At 44.3% G+C, this 20079-nt stretch overlaps 3 protein-coding genes across 4 annotated transcripts; all 3 read left to right on the top strand.

The window, feature by feature from the left end:
- The first annotated feature begins 2386 nt into the window (after positions 1 to 2386).
- On the top strand, positions 2387 to 10018 carry LOC142026886 (uncharacterized). The gene is made up of 2 exons (XM_075020328.1): positions 2387 to 8224; positions 9304 to 10018. Exon 1 carries the CDS (start codon positions 3153 to 3155, stop codon positions 4674 to 4676), a length of 1524 nt encoding a protein of 507 aa, XP_074876429.1. The 5' UTR covers positions 2387 to 3152; the 3' UTR covers positions 4677 to 8224; positions 9304 to 10018.
- On the top strand, positions 8342 to 10018 carry LOC142027177 (endogenous retrovirus group PABLB member 1 Env polyprotein-like). The gene has a single exon (XM_075020866.1). The coding sequence runs from the start codon at positions 8342 to 8344 to the stop codon at positions 9428 to 9430; it is 1089 nt and encodes a 362-aa protein (XP_074876967.1). The 3' UTR covers positions 9431 to 10018.
- A 7555-nt stretch (positions 10019 to 17573) lies between these two features.
- Positions 17574 to 19790, top strand: POLR2I (RNA polymerase II subunit I). 2 transcript variants are annotated; one of them, XM_075019640.1, is made up of 6 exons: positions 17574 to 17704; positions 18198 to 18252; positions 18517 to 18590; positions 19077 to 19151; positions 19434 to 19485; positions 19580 to 19790. In XM_075019640.1, exons 1-6 carry the CDS (start codon positions 17646 to 17648, stop codon positions 19640 to 19642), a joined length of 378 nt encoding a protein of 125 aa, XP_074875741.1. In that variant the 5' UTR covers positions 17574 to 17645; the 3' UTR covers positions 19643 to 19790. The 2 variants fall into 2 exon arrangements, with proteins under 2 accessions (XP_074875741.1, XP_074875742.1); XM_075019641.1 differs by lacking the exon at positions 19077 to 19151.
- Positions 19791 to 20079: the final 289 nt, after the last annotated feature.

Genomic DNA, 20079 nt, shown 5'->3' with positions numbered 1-20079 from the left:
GACTGTTTTTTCCGATTCACTTACTCCTGAAGCCAGAATTAACCACCTAACAAATGAATGGAATCCTGTTGGTCTTTCAATCAAGGGATTTAGAGTTCTTCGGGTTCGACTTAAACAGGTTCTATGCCATGTTGCACTCAAGACAGCATTTGGATGAAATTTCCAAATCTGTAGACATTACTCCTAGGGTACAAATACCTCCCCAATCTGGAGGCAAAGCTTTATAAGCTTTGCTCCCACATAACCAAAAAATAGGTGCTCGCCAACTTAAACGCAGGTCCTCAGGTGCTCGCCAACTTAAACGCAATCCTGAGTTGAGAGAAGTCGTGTTTTGGCATCAAGTCCAATTTCCTACAAATTAATGAATTTTGCATAAATGTTGATTATCAACACTTGGGGGATAACATCTTTGTACACAGTGGACTTGTGAATAGTCTCCTGAGTTTGATAGTCTAATTTCTCAAATTTGTTCTTCATAAGATTCAGAAGAAGTAGTATTAAACCAGTATTTTTTCCAATTTACACTTTTAGGAATCGGTATTCCTACTAACTGAAATCCTTGATTCACTGTCTTTGGTAGAGCAACAGAAAAAATCCAACATTCACTTAAATCTAGATTAGCAGTAAAAGATTTCATCAATGACACATGCATATTGTTGGTCCAGGCATTTTCTACTTGGTGAACATCCCTAGGTTTCCATACCAATTGTTTTAACACATTCAGAGCTGGCATGTTATGATATGAATGAGGATAATCCATGTGACAGTGCCAAAAATTCCACTCAAGATTAGGTCCCCATTTGATTATTACAATCCTAAATTTGAAAGTAAAACAATTGCTTGATAGATAGAATAAATGACAGCACCAGTGTCCCTTACCATAAATTCCCCACATTTGATGGTCAAAGCACCATGTCCCAATTCCCCATGTTGGTTCTTGAAGGTGAATATGATATACAGGATAAGTTCCTGGCATGTCATATCCTCACCACTGTTTGGAAAAACGATGCCCGTTGGACCAAGTGTCCCACGAAACGTCAAGTCTACTTATAACATTGGCACAGAATTCGAGAGAATTAAGAAGTGGATAAATAGGGTTTTTCTATCTGGTTTTCGGATAACTAGCCGAAAAAAATGACCTGTCCAGGCTTTGCCTATAGGCCTGTAATTTGGCCTGAAAGTTGAAAAGAGCAATCACTATATGTAATAACAGTTCTATTGGTACAGGCATCTCGATATCGCAATGCAAATTTTGTCCACAAGGTGTCACTCCAGGGTAAAATACAGAAAAGTACAAAAAAGACTAATACTTTATAATTGTCCATTACGCTTCAGATTCTTTGCGGGCATGCGAATGATGGATCCAAGTTTCTTTCCCAGATACCTTGATGGCATAAAAAGAAGTCAGTAGGACAGTTTAAGGTCCTTCCCATTTTGGTTCAAATCTGTTTTTTCTTTTGAAATTCTTTATATAAACTTTGTCCCCTGGCTGTATATCATGAACTTGGATTTCAGGGCTTATTCCCTGATACCAATAGGCATGGTTACACATTTGGAAAAAAAAGAGTTTTGTAGATACAAGAGGTATTGTGTTTCCTGTTCATCTCCATCCAAGAGGCTAGTCTTTGCTGGCACATACGTACCTGTGATATAGAGAACAAACGTGTGCTTGTAAATCTGCTTACTCGTAAATTTGCTTAATAGTTAACCGCATAGTTGCTTGACAATAATTGCTTGACAATAATATGGCCTTGACTGGGTACAAAGCGGATGACCATAGATAATGGTTGCATGCCATTAAATGTAGCCTTGACTAGGAGTCTTGGGAAACAGACAAATATGTAGATAAGGAATATAAGCAAGGACATGAGCGACAACAGCTGGAACCCTACTGCGCAGAATCACTCAAAGGGTCAAACAGTGGACAAGCGAGGAAGACTATGAAAGACCACCAGAGGATCTCCGAGGACCACCAGAGACCCCAATACGCCTGCGCAAAAGAGAGATAAATATGTTAATGACTTCTCGGAAAAGTAATGAATATGTAACATGTTTCTCGGAAATCTAATGAATATACATGTAAACTCTGTATTTAAGCTGTATGATTAGACTTAACGGTGTGCACGATAGGTGGAGCGATCCCCCGTGCAACCAGCGCTGCCAATAAAGAATACCGACTCAATTGTTTATCCAACTCTTGAGTTAATTTCTTTAAATCAATCTGGCGACCCAGATGGGACATTCTCTGCTCGGCTGCAGGACCCGCTGAGAACAGGACTCCCTAGGGTACCCCCGGGATTTTCCCGGAGGGACTCCTCGCCTCACTCGGATCACTGCGGGAGCAGACAAGATCACCATCTGAAGGAATAAAGGTATTCTTTAAATTTCTGGTTAGGGACCGGTCATTTGGGCTGTCCATAAGTCATAAGATTTACTTATGCAGGATGGCGTATGCCAGGTAGTTGATGCGCTTAGTATACATTTGGTTTTGGTTTGATACGTGTCTGGACACTTTTGTTTCAGTATACTTGTATGCTGTTGTGCACTTTACGTGCTTTTGGTCTGGTGCCCATACATGTACTTTGGTTTTTGATTTGAATTTGTTTCGGACCTTTTGGCTAGCTGAATGTGGTAAACGACTATTGGAATGGAATTGGATTACGGAGACCGTCGTGAGTTCTGAGTTAGAATTGTGTTGAAAACGGTGAATTGAATGATTGGGTGAGTGAGAAGCAGCTGCAGAGTGTGTGAAATTCCGTAGACTCGTAACTCCATAGGAGGTGCGGCCGGAGACGAATGAAGTGTGACTGACTTACTGATGATTTGGGACGTGAACTTGTACATTACTACTATAGTTATAAGTTTGAGCTTGATTATTTTACTAACTTTGTGTTGTTGTTGGAAGAAGTTCCCTGTTTGGTGTATTATATAAATGTGGGTATATGAATGGTGTCCTCTGCATCCGGGAAACGAGTGTAGACCTGTATATACCCTAGAGTGTGTGTGGTGTAAACAAAAGTTGCAAATAGATTGTGGAGAGGATATTGAATGCCCTAAGTGTCGGGTTTGGACTTCCTGGGACAAGAGGGAAAGAGTCACGTATATAGTGAAAATAATTTGCGGTTGGGAAGATAAAAATCAGAGCAAGTAATATGGGAGGTAAACAGAGTGGTGGAATATTGAAAAAGAGCCCCTTAGGCTGTATCTTGGCACATTGGAAGGAAATAGGGGGGCCTCCAGGTGGAAATGTGGATAGAAAAACTTTGATAAAATATTGCAATCAATGGTGGCCTTTATATAAATTAGATGATGATGAAAAATGGCCCTTCAATGGGACATTAAACTACAATACTTTGCTGCAATTGATGCTGTTTCTGAGACGGGAAGGAAAGTGGGATGAAGTAATATATGCAGATATGTTTTTCACTCTGAGAAATCATCCAGAGTGGCAGAAAAAGTGTGGCATCAATTTAGCTCCACGAGACCCTCTTGTGCTAGCAATAGAAAAGGAGCAAAGAAAGAGTACGGGAAAAATGAAGAGATGCTGCTCAGCATGTAGCATAGGACAAAGATGTATAAAATTAAAGAAAAATGAAGAGAGGATGGAGGAGGACCTTGATCTCTCTTTACCTGTATTACCTCCACCATCCTCAGAGGGAAATTCTATTGAGGACGCAGGTGCGGAGGAACCTGAGGATAATGTAAAAACAGAAGGTTTAGGTTTCACACCTATAACGGCCCGTACTCGAAGTAAGGTGGGCCCTATTATTCAGGCTCCTCTGAGGCAAGCGGTGGGGGTTACTGGCCCTACTAGAATTAAAATACCATTTACAATGAATGATTTGGATTCGTGGAGAGAAACAGTAAAAGAATATCGAGATGATCCTGAAGGAGTTGCCAAAAGATTCGAGCTGATTGTTAAAAATCAAGACCCAGATTGGAAGGACATTGATTTAATGTTGGATGCCTTAACTGAAACCGAAAAACAATTAATAATAAAGAATGCACGAACTCAAGTACAAATCCAAATTACCGCTGGGGTTTTACCCGGAACAGTAGATACCCATGTGCCAAGAACAGACCCTAACTGGGACCCTAACGATGACCATGATTACCGATTGTTGAAAAGATATCAAGAATGGATAAAAATTGGTATCGAAAATGCAGTACCGAAAGCGGTTAACTGGTCGAGTCTATATGCTGTGAAACAAGGTCAGACTGAAACTCCCACGGAGTTTCTTGACCGACTGAGAGTGGCAATGCGAAAGTATACTACTTTAGATCCTGTTTCTGAGGTGGGGAAACAACAGTTGGTTTCTTTGTTTTTGAGACAATCTTCAGAGGATATAAGGAGGAAACTTCAGAAATTAAAGGAGCCAGAGATAAGGGATTTAGAAAAGTTGATAGAGGAGGCCTGGAGAACGTATCGGAATAGAGAAGGGGAGGAGAGACGAAAAATGGGAACAGCTATTGCCGCAGCTACAATAGCCGCGCTGGGAAGACAGGACAACTCCCTTCGTGGGAGGGGTCGGGGAACTGGGAGGAAGGGAGGCTCACGCCAGCCCCTAAGATCAGACCAATGTGCTTATTGTAAGGAAATAGGTCACTGGAAAGGACAATGTCCCAAGCTGAGTGGAGCACAAGCTGTTGTAGCCAATGTTACCTCTGGTCAATGAGGGGGACCGGGGGAATCCACCCTAGCGGATCCACTGGTTAAAATTAAGCTAGGGAAAGTAAAACAAGAGGTAGATTTTCTTGTAGATACGGGAGCGTCTTACTCAGTGTTAAATCAAAGGCTAATACCAGAGGATGAAGAGTTTGTGACTGTAGTGGGAGCTACCGGCCAGCAGAAAAAGGCTTATTTCCTAAAACCGCTTAAATATAAATTGGGTAAGCAAATAGGAATACATAAATTTCTGTATTTACCAGAGTCCCCTAAATCCTTGTTAGGTCGTGATTTGTTAGAACAATTAGAAGCAGAGATTGTTTTTGAAAAAGGAAAAATGGAATTGAAAGTCAAGGAAGACCAACTAATTAAAATTTTAAGTTTAGCATTAATACAAACTGAATCAAAATTTGAAGTACCTCCAGAAATTGTTGATCAAGTATATCCTGGAGTCTGGGCTTCCGAGGTTCCGGGAAAAGCTAAAAATGCAGCCCCCATAGTAGTTAAACTAAAACCCGGAACAGAACCTGTCAAAATTAAACAATATCCTCTGAAATTAGATGATAGAAAAGGGATAAAGGAAATAATTGACAGGTTCTTGCAGTATGGAATATTAATTGAATGTGAATCAGAATACAATACCCCTATACTACCAGTCAAAAAGGCAGATGGAAAAAGTTATAGGTTAGTCCAAAATCTGAGAGCCATAAATAAGATTACAGAGGATATACATCCAGTAGTCGCGAATCCATATACATTGCTAACAAAACTAAAAGATAGCCAAGTTTGGTTTACCGTACTGGATTTAAAGGATGCCTTCTTTTGCCTGGCCTTAGCCACAGAAAGCCAGAATTTGTTCGCTTTTGAATGGGAAAATCCCGAGTCCGGGAGAAGAACTCAGTTAACATGGACAGTGTTACCACAAGGTTTTAAAAATAGCCCCACTATTTTTGGAAATCAACTGGCGAAAGAGCTTGAGACTTGGATGCCTCCAGACAACGAAGGAATTTTGTTACAGTATGTAGATGATCTCTTAGTAGCTACTGAAACTAGAGAAAGTTGTATTCAATGGACTGTGGATCTTCTTAATTTCTTGGGTTTAAGTGGATATCGAGTCTCTCAACAGAAAGCTCAACTGGTCCGGCAGCGTGTGACCTACTTGGGACTTGAAATCTCGGGAGGACAACGGGAACTCGGGACCGAGCGAAAAGAAGCCATTTGCCGAACCCCGGAGCCCCAAACGGTAAAAGAGCTGCGGACCTTTTTGGGAATGACAGGTTGGTGCCGTCTTTGGATATATAATTATGGACTACTGGTAAAGCCATTATATGAGTTGATAAAGAAAGACCAGTCAAAAGTAATTTGGACTGGAGAAGCACGAAACGCGTTTAAACAACTCAAACGAGAACTGATGAGAGCTCCTGCTCTGGGGCTGCCTGATGTTTCAAAACCATTCTGGCTGTTCTCTCATGAGAGACAAGGGATAGCTATGGGAGTATTAGCACAAAGGCTTGGCCCCTATAAACGGGCAGTTGCTTATTTTTCCAAACAATTGGACGAAGTAAGCAAGGGATGGCCTGGTTGCCTTCGAGCCGTCGCAGCAGTTGTTATCAATATTCAAGAGGCCCGAAAGTTTACCATGGGACAGAAAATGACAGTGTTAGTCTCTCATACAGTTTCAGCGGTTTTAGAACAGAAAGGAAACCATTGGCTCTCGCCCCAGAGATTCTTAAAGTACCAGGCAGTGTTAGTGGAACAAGATGATGTAGAAATTGTAGTTACTAACATTGTCAATCCAGCCTCTTTTCTTAGTGGAACTTTGAATGAACCAGTGACACATGACTGTATAGAAACAGTAGAAGCAATATATTCCAGTCAACCAGATCTTAAAGAAGAACCTCTGGAGGATGCCGAAGACTCCTGGTATACCGACGGGAGTAGTTTTATCAAGCAGGGACAACGTAAAGCAGGATACGCAATCACAACCACCCAACAGGTAATCGAATCTGAGCCCTTACCTTCCGGGACCTCAGCCCAAAAGGCGGAAATAATTGCCCTTACCCGAGCGCTGGAATTGGCAAAAGGGAAAAAGATAAACATTTGGACAGATTCTAAATATGCATTTGGAGTAGTTCACGCTCACGGTGCCATTTGGAAAGAACGAGGACTGCTAACCGCTCAAGGAAAGCAAATAAAACATGCAGAAGAAATTTTAAAGCTCTTAGAAGCTGTGAAGCAGCCAGAAAAGGTAGCTATCATGCATTGTCGAGGGCACCAAAAAGGAAACACAGATCCAGAAATTGGAAATCGATTAGCAGATTATGAAGCCAGGCGGGTGGCTGAGGAAGTAAGAACAGAAACGTTATCCTTAATACCAGACGGTAAAATCCAAACTGTAAGTATAAATCAAAAACCAAATTACTCAAAAGAAGACTTAAAATTAATTGAAGATCTGGATGGTAAAGTAGAATCAGATGGATGGGTTCGTTTAGCAGATAATCGTATAGTAATACCATCCAATCTAGTATGGACAACAGTTTTAACTGAACATAATAAAACGCATTGGGGAGCAGATACTTTATATAAGAGCTTAAATCAAAGACTAATAGGGCGTAATTTGTATACGATGGTGAAACAAATATCTCAACAGTGTGAAATTTGTTTACGTAATAACCCAAATGTAGCAAATAAAGTAAAACTGGGAGCAATTGGTAAAGGAAATTATCCGGGACAACAATGGCAAATTGATTTTTCGGAACTCCCAAGAAAAGGGGGGTACCGATACTTGCTAGTCATGACTGACACATTTTCGGGCTGGCCGGAAGCTTACCCCTGCCGAACAAACAAAGCCAGAGAAGTGACTAAGGTATTGTTAAATGAAATCATTCCTCGCTTCGGAATTCCAGCAACAATATCTTCCGACCGAGGTTCTCATTTTTGTGCTAAAATAATACAACAAGTAAGTAAAACTTTACAGATAGATTGGCAGTTACATACCCCGTATAGACCACAGGCAAGTGGACAAGTTGAAAAAATGAATCACTTAATTAAACAACAAATAGCAAAGATTGGTCAAGAGGCCAATCTAACTTGGCCCCAATCTCTTCCCCTGGCATTACTCAGAATAAGAGTAAAACCAAAAACCAAGGAAAATCTAAGCCCTTTTGAAATATTGTATGGAAGACCATATCAGTTTCAGTTTACAGGAGAGGATTTAACCCAATTGGGTACAGGATATTTGTATGACTATATGGTATCCCTCCAGAAACAATTAGAAAATATAAATAAACAGATTTTGGGAACTAGGGCTAGAGGATTAGATCAACCAATTCATCCCTTTAAACCAGGTGACCATGTATATGTAAAGATCTTTTCAGGACAACCCCTGGAGGAGAAATGGGATGGCCCCTACCAAGTGCTGCTGACAACCTTCACTGCCATTAAGATCAAAGAACAGCCGGCCTGGATCCACTATTCGAGAGTAAAAAGAGCACCTGAGAGGCCATGGACGGTCATCCCTACAGGACCCACGGGTCTGCGATTCTCCAGATCATGATGGTAACGGCGTTATTACTCGGTTCAAATGAAGCTCGATGGAACTTGAACTCACATTTTTCCTTGACACAAAATGTTTCCCAAATCTTGAACAGAACTGACTGTTGGATATGTACTCACATGCCAGAACATAGTAGAAAGGCGATCTCGCTAATTGATATTCCGATACCAAGCAATTACTCCTGGACCACTCTTTGGAAAGGTACCTCATGGTATACCGATATTGATAGAGTCCAGAAGTTAGAAATAATTAGTCCTGAGGCCCGGGAGCCCTATTGTACATGTGTACAGAGATGTAATCCACCTATAGGATTTGGGAAAGTCGACCGTGTTAATGAAACATACGTAGGGAATCATACAGTTTGTAACAAAACCATAAATATTGGAACTTCAATTTCTGTAAATACTACCGCATGGCCCGTACCAGAAGGAAAAGGATGGTACTGGCTATGTAATGATACTGCCTGGAAAGTCTTGCCAAAAAACTGGAAAGGAACATGTACACTGGGAGCAGTGGTTCCGAATATGACTATACACAATTCTCCTCCAAAGGGATGGGTGCGAACACATTTCCGAAAAATCAAACGAGATGTTGAAAATCCTTTAGTGAGGAGACCTACTGCCTTCCATACTTTTGTCCGATGGTTCCTTCCCTGGTTAGGAGTGAGTGAGCTAGAAAAAGCTATAGTTAACATTTCGGCAGTAATAGAAAATCTTGAAAATAGAACGATCGATGCAATAAAAGCCCAACAATTGGAAATATCTAGTTTATCTCAAATTGTACAACAAAATAGAATGGCACTAGATCTATTACTAACATCTCAAGGTGGAGTATGCACAGTTATAAATACGAGTTGTTGCATGTATGTAGATCAAAGTGGAAGAATCTCCACCGATTTAGAAGAAATTTGGAAACAAACCAAAATATTACATGAGGTAACAAAGGATGACCTCTCATGGGGATTTCAAGAATTGTGGGATAAATTAACATCTTGGCTACCAAATTTTAGGTGGCTAAAACAAATCTTCGTAGGAATAATAATTCTAATAGTATTAGGAATAATAGTTTGTATTATGCTCAGGTGCTTCCTGTGGTGTTGCCAGAATACAACGGAAAATTATGAGAATTGGAAACGGAATAAAGTTAAACATCAAGTGGAAACCAGGAAATATTTCGTCCGGTCTCTCGAAAATAATGGAATTATATGATTGCAAAAGAATTTGCAAAAGTATAAAGAAAAGGGGGGAATGATATAGAGAACAAACGTGTGCTTGTAAATCTGCTTACTCGTAAATTTGCTTAATAGTTAACCGCATAGTTGCTTGACAATAATTGCTTGACAATAATATGGCCTTGACTGGGTACAAAGCGGATGACCATAGATAATGGTTGCATGCCATTAAATGTAGCCTTGACTAGGAGTCTTGGGAAACAGACAAATATGTAGATAAGGAATATAAGCAAGGACATGAGCGACAACAGCTGGAACCCTACTGCGCAGAATCACTCAAAGGGTCAAACAGCGGACAAGCGAGGAAGACTATGAAAGACCACCAGAGGATCTCCGAGGACCACCAGAGACCCCAATACGCCTGCGCAAAAGAGAGATAAATATGTTAATGACTTCTCGGAAAAGTAATGAATATGTAACATGTTTCTCGGAAATCTAATGAATATACATGTAAACTCTGTATTTAAGCTGTATGATTAGACTTAACGGTGTGCACGATAGGTGGAGCGATCCCCCGTGCAACCAGCGCTGCCAATAAAGAATACCGACTCAATTGTTTATCCAACTCTTGAGTTAATTTCTTTAAATCACCTGGAACAGCAAATATTCTCCCAAAAAGGATCTCAGCCGGAGAAACTACAGTTGGTTGCCTTGGAGTATTCCTAATATCCCACAAAACTAAATTTAGAGCCTCAGGCCATTTCAAAGCAGTCTGTTTACAAACTTTTACTAATTTCTCCTTTAATGTCCTATTCATTTGTTCTACCTGAAGGGATGATTTGAGGTGATGTGGAGTATGAAATTTATTAAAAATCCCCCCAAAATTATAAATCTGAATCAGGATAGCAGCTGTGAAATTACTCCCTTGATCTGAGTGAATTACTTCAGGAACCCCATACCTTAGAATGATTTCTTTCAAGAAGGCTTTTACTACTGCCTTAGAATCGTTTTTACTAGTCGGGAAAGCTTCCACCCATCCTGATAGCTGATCAATGATCACTAACATGTAAGAGTACCCCATTGTTTTTGGCATGTCTGCATAATCAGTTTGGAGTTTTTGAAAAGGAAAGGTGCCTGGAGGTCTTTTCCCACCAGGAGGTTTAATTCCCACCAATGCATGTTGTCTGCAAAGCTTACATCCTTCACAAATTCTTTTCGCTGCTGCATAAATTCCCGGGGCTGCCCAGAGTCTCTGATTTGGAGCGCTAGGCTCTCCAGTCCCCCATGAGTCCTCTCATGGTGCCACCATGTTATTGGTAATAATTACTTTTTTTGGAAGGAGAGGTTTGTTGCTCAGAATCCACTGCCCTTCTCACCAGTGGGCTCCCAGCCGAGTCCATTGTTGTTGTTCTTCTTCAGGGAGGTCTTCATACAGCTTATTCACATTGGGGAGCTCCAACGTTATTTCATATTGTAACAGAGACATAATGGACACAACCTGTCATGCTGCTACTCTAGTGACTTGGTTGGCTAGAGAATTTCCCTTTGCGATTATGTCTTGTCTCTGAGTGTGTGCCTTTACATAGATCACAGGTATTTCAGAGGGCAATTGGATCACTTCTAAGAGGTCTTTGATCTGTTGTCCGTGGGCAACAGTTTTTCCCGCTGACGTCAGAAAACCCCTTTCCTTCCATAAAGTCCCCATAGCATGACATACACTAAAGGCATATTTAGAGTCTGCATAAATGTTAGCTCTTACTCCAACTGCATATTTAGCAGCTTCAGTGAGAGCAATTATTTCTCTTCTTGTGCACCCAAAGGTGCAGGCAAAGATCCAGCCAACAGTACCTGTGGTTCTGTGGTGACTGCGAAACCCGTACATCTTCGACCTTCTTTGTAGTAAGATGAGCCATCCATGAAGAGGTTCAAATCAGGATTATCTAAAGGTAGATCTCTCAGGTCATCTGCGGCTTGCTGGTTTCACTTATGAGATAAACACAGTTGTAGTTATCTTTTTCTCCATCAGAGGGTAAAGGTATTAAAGTTGCAGGGTTTAAAGTGTTGCACCTTTCCAGTTTCAAATTATCAGCCAATAAAAGAATTATTTCCTATCTATATGCTCATTGTGGAGACAAAGCTTTCTTTGCATATTGCGTTAACAAAATTTCTACCTCATGGGGTACACAAACAGTTAGTGGATGACCTAAAACAATTGTTTTGGCTTTCCCAACCATTTCAGCTGCAGCTGCTATTGCTCTGATACAAAAAGGAGTTCCTTTAGTCACCGGGTCCAATGTAGAAGAAAAATAAGCAACAGGTGTCTCATGCGGTCCTAAAGTTTGTACTAACACTCTCTTTGCAACCCCTTTTGCTTCATCACAACATAATTTAAAAGGTTTTGAATAGTCAGGAAGCCCTAACGCTGGGGCAGGTAAGAGTGCAGCCTTTAAAGTATGAAAGGCTTTCTCCCTCTCAGTGCCCCAAGCAATTGGTTCCATTTTCTCATTTCAAGTTGCTTCATACAGAGGTTTAGCTATTTCACCAAATCCCAGGCTCCAAGGATGGCAAAATCCTACCTGTCCTAAAAATCCTCTCAACTGTTTTTTCATCACTGGTCCAGGTATTTCTTGAATTGCTTGAACTCTTTCAGGGTCTATTTCTCGCCTTCTGTGCTTTAACATAAATCCCAAATATTTTACTTGCTGTTTGCAAAACTGCAATTTAGATGGAGATGCACAGTGTCTCTTTTTAACAAGCTGGATACACAGATATTCAGTATCTCAAATACGATCATTCTTAGTTTTACTTGCCAATAACAAATCATCAACATATTGCACCAAGATCAATTTATTTGGAAAAACTAAATCTTGTAAATCATTCTTCAAAATCTGAGAAAAAATCGTTGGTGAGCTGGTAAAACCTTGTGGTAGCCTGGTTCAAGTAAGTTGTTTCCCTTGCCAAGCCAAGGCAAAAATCGATTGGCTTTCTTCAACAACTGGAATACTAAAGAAAGCTCTGGTACGGTCAAGCACTGTGAAATACTGTGCCCAGACTGGAATCTGGGTTAAAATCAGACTAGGATCCGGCACCACAGGGTGTGGAGCAATTACATCCTCGTTCACGACTCGTAAATCTTGAACAACTCCATATTCAGGATCTCCATCCTTATCTGTCCTATGTTTACTCACTGGCAAAATTGGGTTATCATAGGGACTACGGCATTCTTTCAAAATCCCCTTTTCTAAAAAAATGCACAATTTGTTTTCCAATGCTAGGAATGGCTTCATTTATAATTGGATATTGCCAAATTGAAGGAGGAGTCCCTCCTTTTGTTTTTATCACAACTGGTTCATCAGATTTTAATAATCCTACTTCATCTCCTGATGTACTCCAAAGTTTTCTGGGATCTCCAGCTAATTTGGGTGGTATTTTTAAATCACTATGGTTTTGTTCTTTAAGCTGGATTACTTCAGAACCCATTACAATTAATTGGATCCCTGTAGGTGCCAAAGAGATAAACATGCCAAATTCCTGCAAGAGGTCTCATCCCAGAAGGGAAATGGAGGAGTCTGGAGAAATTACAAATCTTCCCCAGACTAATTTTCCATTCAAAACTACTGGCAGAGGAGTAGACAAATATTTTATCTCTTCCCCTACTGTTGCCAAAATCCGGAATAAAACTCCTTAACAGCAATGAGAAGTTAAGAAGCAGGCACTCCTTTACTGCGGTGCTGGGCACACGGGGGATCGCTCCACCTGTCGTGTGCTCCTGTCTAGTCTAACTGTGCAGGCTAAATACACACCTGTTATACATATTCACTAAATTTCTGAAAAATGTTATACATAATCACTAACTTTCCAATAAATCATTAGCATATGTAAATGTCTCTTCACGCTGGCGCAGTGAAGGTCTCTGGTGGTCTTCAGAAACCCTCTGGTGGTCTTTCATAATCTTCCTCACTTGTCCACTTCTTGACCTCTCTTAGGTGATTCTGCGCAGTACGATTCTCACCATCATCTATATTAGTTTACATAAAAATGCATGCTGTGTCTATTCTTAAATGTGACCTTTCTAATAATTGGTCCTTCAGTCATACCATCTTATTAACATTCTTATGTTAAAACAGTCATTGGTTAATGTCACTTAACTCTACTGATTGGAATCCTCAATAATTAGATCAAGGTGGGAAGGGTAAGGGGTTTCCAAGCAGCAAACTGGTGTCCTTAACGGTTTCCTTAGTTTCCTAAAACAAAACACTACAAATCAACAAGTTTTTGTCAAAGTTGCTGTGGTTAACTGATTTTAGACTATACTTGAATACTTATGCTTACACATCGTACATTTTCTAAGGTTCCTAAGTTCCTGTAACTACATTTCAAACTTAACACTCCCATACCTATGCTTCACAGTTTTCTACCTCTTAATCAAACCAAACTCTTTTATATAATTAGATTTTAATTTCTTTATCAAAATATTTGCAACACTACCACCCCCCGTATTATCACAGTTTCATTTGACATCTGGTGGACTTCAAAATTTAACAAAGACAATGTCGCTCCCATATTTACTAGGAAAGTAACAAGAATACCGTTTACCTTTGCAGAAATCTGACCGCGCTCGTCTACCTTGATTCCGACAGGTTCCATTGCTCTTTCAGTTTCCAGAGGAGTACCATTCTTTACTGTGAATGAGGTCATGGGGGTTGGGCACGTGGAAGTCCTCCTCAGGTTGCAACAGGTCTCAGTGGGCACTCTGTTTGCATATGTCCTAAATATACACAATAAAAACACTCTGAAGAGTTAGCATGTTGGGAAACAGGGGGAACTCTATTTTGCCCCCTCTTCCCCTAAATCTCCCCTGAGAAAATCCCCAACCTCTCATTCGTGGGTTAAAATTCTGAGTAATTGCTGCAGCTAACAGTCCAATTTCTCTCTCCTTCTCTTTTCGCTCTCACTTTCTTTCAATTTTTAATTTATCTTCTTCCTGTTTTTTTCTTTCTTCAGCTCTTCTATCAAAAACAAAGGCAGCAATACTTAGAATTTTAGCTAATGTCTCACCCTGCCAGCCTGGCATATGTTTCTTAAAATATTTACTTATGTCTGGAGCAGATTGATCTACAAAAACACTGATAGCTAAAGGGTCCTGGAAATTGTCATGGGTCATGTCCCCATATTTTAATACGGTTACCTTCAATTGTCCCCAGGAATCACTGGGATGTTCATCAGGTCTCTGCCTACCTTCTAAAACCTTTGTCCAATTGGTTACTCTCTCACCAGCTCGGCGAACTGCTTCTATTAACTGTTGAATGGCAGCTTGGTAAGCCCTACTTCCTTCTGTGGTTGCGAGATTCCATTCTGGATCTTGTTCAGGCCATGGGTTTAACCCCTGACCTTTCTGAGCAATTTCTCTATCCATTTGAAAAATCTTTTCTCTTTCGTCTGCCTGAAATAATTCTTCATCAGAGTCTTCATAGCATTCCAGTTAGGGGTATAATCAGTGACAATTCCCCATAACAATTGAGCACACTTTTCAGCATCATCACGCAGCCGAGGCATTTTTGACTGCCAGGCTACTAAATCACCTTGTTTCCAAGGTTCATGCCTCGTTATTGCAGTTACTGCAGGAACTTCAGCAGGCGCACCCAGTCCCGCTCTCGGGTTTGGTATGTAGTGCCGAGTTCCCTTTATTGTGGAATGCGCACCTGTGTTTTTCTAATTGGGATCTTTCTTTTTCTGTCTTCTTGTTTATTCTGTTCAAGGCCTTCTAAAGGTGTCTGGAACGCTCTTGCGACCATGAGCTACTTTCAGGCCCAGTAACTAAGTTCCATATAATTGAACCCTACACTCCTCCTCTATTTCTCATCAGGAATGGCCATTCCTCTTGGCACAATATTATCAATTTTCTTTTTTGCAATGCCTGTGCCATGGGTATCTTTTTCCAATTTTCTAAAACCTCAGCAAGGGGCGTCCACCTTTCAACACTGGGTACTGACCCCATCTTTCCTAATAATTTTTGCAAGTTTAAACACAAGAGTTTACCAGGATAATTTTATCTGGAATTACCCGTGCCCAAGTGTCTTAGGTGAACTCACCCGATTATTTCTGCAGGCAATTGAGCATTGGTAAGGGGTTTGTCCAGGGAAATATCTAGTTGCTGTCTTTTGCTCTTGTGTCCTAGAGTCCCATCTGGGTCGCCAATTCTGTTAAAGGATTTTCAGTCATGGGTTTCTCTAGGCTTGCTTTATTAACAGCTCAGAGTTGGGCCATTCACTGCAGTGGTGGCGCAACTCCGAGTTGTTAATAAAGCAAACCTAGAGAAACCCATGACTGAAAATCCTTTAACAGCCATTCCTCATAGACTTGTGCTCCAGGCCCCTCACCAACTTGGTGAGGACACGCTCCAGCACCTCCATGTCCTTCCTGTAGTGAGGGGCCCAAAACTGAACACAGGACTCACCAGTGCCCAGTACAGGGGAACGATCACCTCCCTGCTCCTGCTGGCCACACTATTTCTGGTACAGGCCAGGATGCCGTTGGCCTTCTTGGCCACCTGGGCACACTGCTGGCTCATACTCAGATGGCTGCCAACCAGCACCCCCAGGTCTGAAAGGGTTAAAGCCCCAAGGACAAGGGGATGCTGTAAATAAAGGTATGTTTCCTTCTGTTCCCTGAGAAGATAACGACATTAAGCCCCTTTTCATATAAATTAGCGTAGTTTGTCGGTATGGTTTGCATCAAAAGGATGTTAATCAAGGAAGAGTAGGTAGTAGAGCTGCCCATGAACATTCTTTAGGATAAGCTATCTGAACATGTAAAAAGTGCCACAGAGCAGAATCCGAGAGGGAGCTCAGACAAGGGATGAAGACTATAAGACTACCAGAGGACCCCAAAAGACCACCGAAAGAAGACAGCTGCTTATGCGGATCAGACGTTTACATATATTAATGAGTTCTCGGAAATCTCACATTTACATAAATTAGTCCTTGGAAATTCTATGAATGTGTATAGCTTTAATGTACATAATCTCTAAAGGTTTGCCCAATTGTTGAAGCAGTCCTGGTGGACTCATCCCTGATGCTGCCCAGTGCTGTAATAAAGGATGCCTGCTTAATAGTAACCTCATTGCTATTCAGTTCTATTTCAGGGAACTCTCTGAAAACTCCATTTCCCCTACGGGGAGATTCGGACTCGAAGAAGAAGTATCCATGAATTTTTGTTTCAGGTCTTTTTCCGCTGGGCAGCTTTCCAGCCACTCTTCCCCAAGCCCGTAGCACTGCATGGGGTCGCTGTGACCGAAGTGCAAGACCCAGCACTTGGCCTTGTTGAACCTCATACAGTTGGCCTCAGCCTATCCATCCAGACTGTCCAGGTCCCTCTGTAGAGCCTCCCTACCCTCAAGCAGATCATCAGTGTCATCTTCAAACTTACTGAGGGTGCACTCGATCCCCTCATCCAGATCACTAATAAAGATATTAAACAGAACTGGCCCCAATACTGAGCCCTGGGGAACACCACTTGTGACCAGCCACCAACTGGATTTAACTCAGTTCACCACAGCTCTCTGGGCTTGTCCATCCAGTCAACTTTTTACCCAGCAGAGTAGAGACAGTGTCAAAGACCTTACTGAAGTCCAGGTAGACAACATCCACAGCCTTCCCCTCATCTGCTGGGCAGGTCACCTGGTGATAGAAGGAGATCAGGTTGGTCAAGCAGGATGACCAGGTTGGTCAGTGCATGGGGTGCGGGTGTGCAATGCACGGGGATGCAGGTGTGCAATGCACAGGGGTTCGGCTGTGCAATACAAGGGGGCGCGGGTGTGCAACGCACGGGGGTGTGGGTCTGCAATACACGGGGGTTCGGCTGTACAATACAAGGGGGTGCGGGTGTGCAATGCACGGGGGCGCAGGTGTGCAATGCACGGGTGTGTGGGTGTGCAATGCACAGGGGTGTGCGTGTGCAATGCACGGGGGTTCGCCTGTGCAATACAAGGGGGCGCGGGTGTGCAATGCACGGGGGTTCGGCTGTGCAATACAAGGGGGTGCGGGTGTGCAACGCACGGGGGCGCGGGTGTGCAATGCACAGGGGTGTGCGTGTGCAATGCACGGGGGTTCGCCTGTGCAATACAAGGGGGCGCGGGTGTGCAAAGGCCCGCGCCTCCCGTGTGCAACGCACACCGGTGCCGGCCCTCCGCGCGCGCGGGCGGGTCCCAGCCCCGCGCATGCGCCGCCGCCGTCTGACCCTGCGCGGCCGCCATGGAGGCGGACGGGGCCTACGAGCCGGGCTTCGTGGGGATCCGCTTCTGCCAGGAGTGGTGAGGGGACGCCGGGACCCCCCCCAGCCCCCCCCCCCGATACCCCGTGGGCCGCCCCAGACACCCCCCATCCCCGCGGGCCTCCCCGGTTCCCTCCCTGGGCCTCCCACCCATGCCCTCTGGGCCTCCCGACACCCCCCGGCCTCCCAATACCTCCCGGGGCTACTTCACCCCTCGCCAGGGCTCCCCGGTACCACCCCCGTGACCCCCAGACCCCAGCTCAAGGCTCCCAGACACCCTCCGGGCTCCTCAGACACCCGCCCCCCCGCCACCACCCGGTTCTTCCTGACACCCTCTGGATCTCCCAGTTCCTGAACCGCCCCCCCCCCCCCAGGGCTCTTTGATACGCCCCCAACCCCTCCCCAGGCCCCCCAAATACCCCCCCGGGGTCGCCCATGCTCCCCCCTCCCCAGGAAAAGTGGTCTCAGGACCAGGCTGGGCCCCCCCCCAGACCCCGCAGTAACAACCCCCCCCATCTACTGCCCCCCCCCAGCAACAACATGCTGTACCCCAAGGAGGACAAGGAGAACCGGATCCTGCTCTATGCCGTGAGTCCATCTGTCTATGTTGTGTCCCCCTGCCACTGGGACCAGTCCCAGTGTACTGGGCTATGTGCCCCTCAGCCCCCATGTGGCACTGGGACCAGTGCTGGGGCATACTGGGACCAGTCCCACTATGATAGAGGGCTGTGCCCACCCTCACAGCCTCCACTGGGGCACTGGGACCAGTCCAGCACGTCATGGGGCTGTGCTGTGCCCTGCCCCTCCCAGTTTGGCAGTGGGACCAGTCCGTAACCCCCTCTCTTCCCCCAGTGCCGCAACTGTGACTACCAGCAAGAGGCCGACAACAGCTGCATCTACGTCAACAAGATCACCCACGAAGTGGAGTGAGTTCGTTAGCAGTCCTGGCCACTTGGGTCCCAGTGCTTCCCACCCCAGGGAGGGGTGTTAGTAGACACTAATTAATAAGGGAAAAACAATTAAAAAGAACTGGTGGGGTAATTAGTAACAAGGTAATTAGCAAAGTAGGAATGAGGTAACTAATATGAGAATAATTAGGGGGAAGTAGTGAGTGATTAATAAGGGGAGTCAAAGGAAAATAAGTGGAGGGCAGTTTATGGGGGCAATTAATAATGGAGAACAGTTGCTGGGTAATTAATAATTAGGAAAAGCATAATTGGGATAGTCAGTAGGAGTCATTGAGGGGCAACTAGTGGGTAATTAAAAAAGGGAGACAATAAGGGAGAATAACTCAAGGGAAATTTAATGTAGGAGCAATTAATAGGGGTAATTAATGAGGGGGATGCCAGGGTTATTAATAGCCTGGGGGTAATTAAGGAGGCTAATTAACACCCTGGGGCATCTCCTCGCAGTGAGCTCACGCAGATCATTGCTGATGTCTCCCAGGACCCCACGCTGCCCCGCACCGAGGACCACCCCTGCCAGAAGTAAGCTGGGCTGTGGGGACACCCATGGGGCTGTGGGGACCCCGTGGGGGTTTAGGGACCCCCTGGGGACCCCTCCTGGTGTGGGGACACTGCCCTGCTGCCCCAGTGTCCCCCCTTGGGTGTCCTGTACCCTCCCCAGCTCTGGTGTGTGTCCCCCGGGCTCTCAGGCCCTTTGTCCCCGCCCTGGGGTTCCAGTGTCCCCATGGGGCTCCGACGTTCCCCCCTATAGCTCCGATGTCCCCCACGGGACTCTCTTGTCACCGCCGTCCACCTCTCCCCCAGGTGCGGGCACAAGGAGGCCGTCTTCTTCCAGTCGCACAGCGCCAGAGCCGAGGTGAGGTGACACCTCTCACCCGAGCCCCCCCAAAGCTGTCACTGTCCCCCCCCCCGCCCCACTGTGACCACACCCTCCTCCCAACCTCCTCCAGGACGCCATGAGGCTCTACTACGTCTGCACTGCCCCACACTGTGGCCACCGCTGGACTGAGTGACTGCGCCTAGAGACACTCTCAGCCCCCAAAATCGCCCCAGATGGTGGCCATCACCCCAAACCCTCCCCTGTGCCCCCCAACCCCGGTTCTGTCCACCCCTGTACCCGCTGGGATGGCATTTCAGTGGTAATAATAGTTATTTTTGGCAGTGGGATGTGTCAGTGGCTCTGTGGGGTGAAAGGAGGGCTGCTCTGTGGAGTTTGGGGGGGCTGTGGGGTGGGGGAGCAGCGCTGCACAGGGGACTTAAGGGTGTATGTGGCTGCGGGGAGCTGTGGGGGGCAGGGTCTGTTCCCCTGTGGGGATGTTACAGCTGTAGGGCCCAAATCATCCATAGTGGCCCCAAATGACACGTGATGGGCCCCAAATCGCACCCCTGGTACTCTAAGATGTCCCCATGGACCTTGAATTGCAGCTGCGGGGCCCCGGATTGCATCCCT

Source organism: Buteo buteo, chromosome Z (assembly GCF_964188355.1).
Source record: "Buteo buteo chromosome Z, bButBut1.hap1.1, whole genome shotgun sequence".
In the NCBI taxonomy this organism is placed as follows: domain Eukaryota; kingdom Metazoa; phylum Chordata; class Aves; order Accipitriformes; family Accipitridae; genus Buteo; species Buteo buteo.
The sequence above is the reverse complement of the archived record's forward strand: the minus strand, read 5'-3'. Positions and strand labels throughout refer to the sequence as shown.

What these genes read in the sequence shown, in the direction of transcription:
- POLR2I (XM_075019640.1), top strand. Translation starts at nt 17,646, where the DNA reads ATGGAGGCGGACGGGGCCTACGAGCCGGGCTTCGTGGGGATCCGCTTC. An exon ending in ATCCGCTTCTGCCAGGAGTG is followed by an intron (nt 17,705 to 18,197) that starts GTGAGGGGACGC and finishes GCCCCCCCCCAG; the next exon opens with CAACAACATGCTGTACCCCA. An exon ending in ACCGGATCCTGCTCTATGCC is followed by an intron (nt 18,253 to 18,516) that starts GTGAGTCCATCT and finishes CTCTTCCCCCAG; the next exon opens with TGCCGCAACTGTGACTACCA.
- LOC142027177 (XM_075020866.1), top strand. Translation starts at nt 8,342, where the DNA reads ATGCCAGAACATAGTAGAAAGGCGATCTCGCTAATTGATATTCCGATA.
- LOC142026886 (XM_075020328.1), top strand. Translation starts at nt 3,153, where the DNA reads ATGGGAGGTAAACAGAGTGGTGGAATATTGAAAAAGAGCCCCTTAGGC.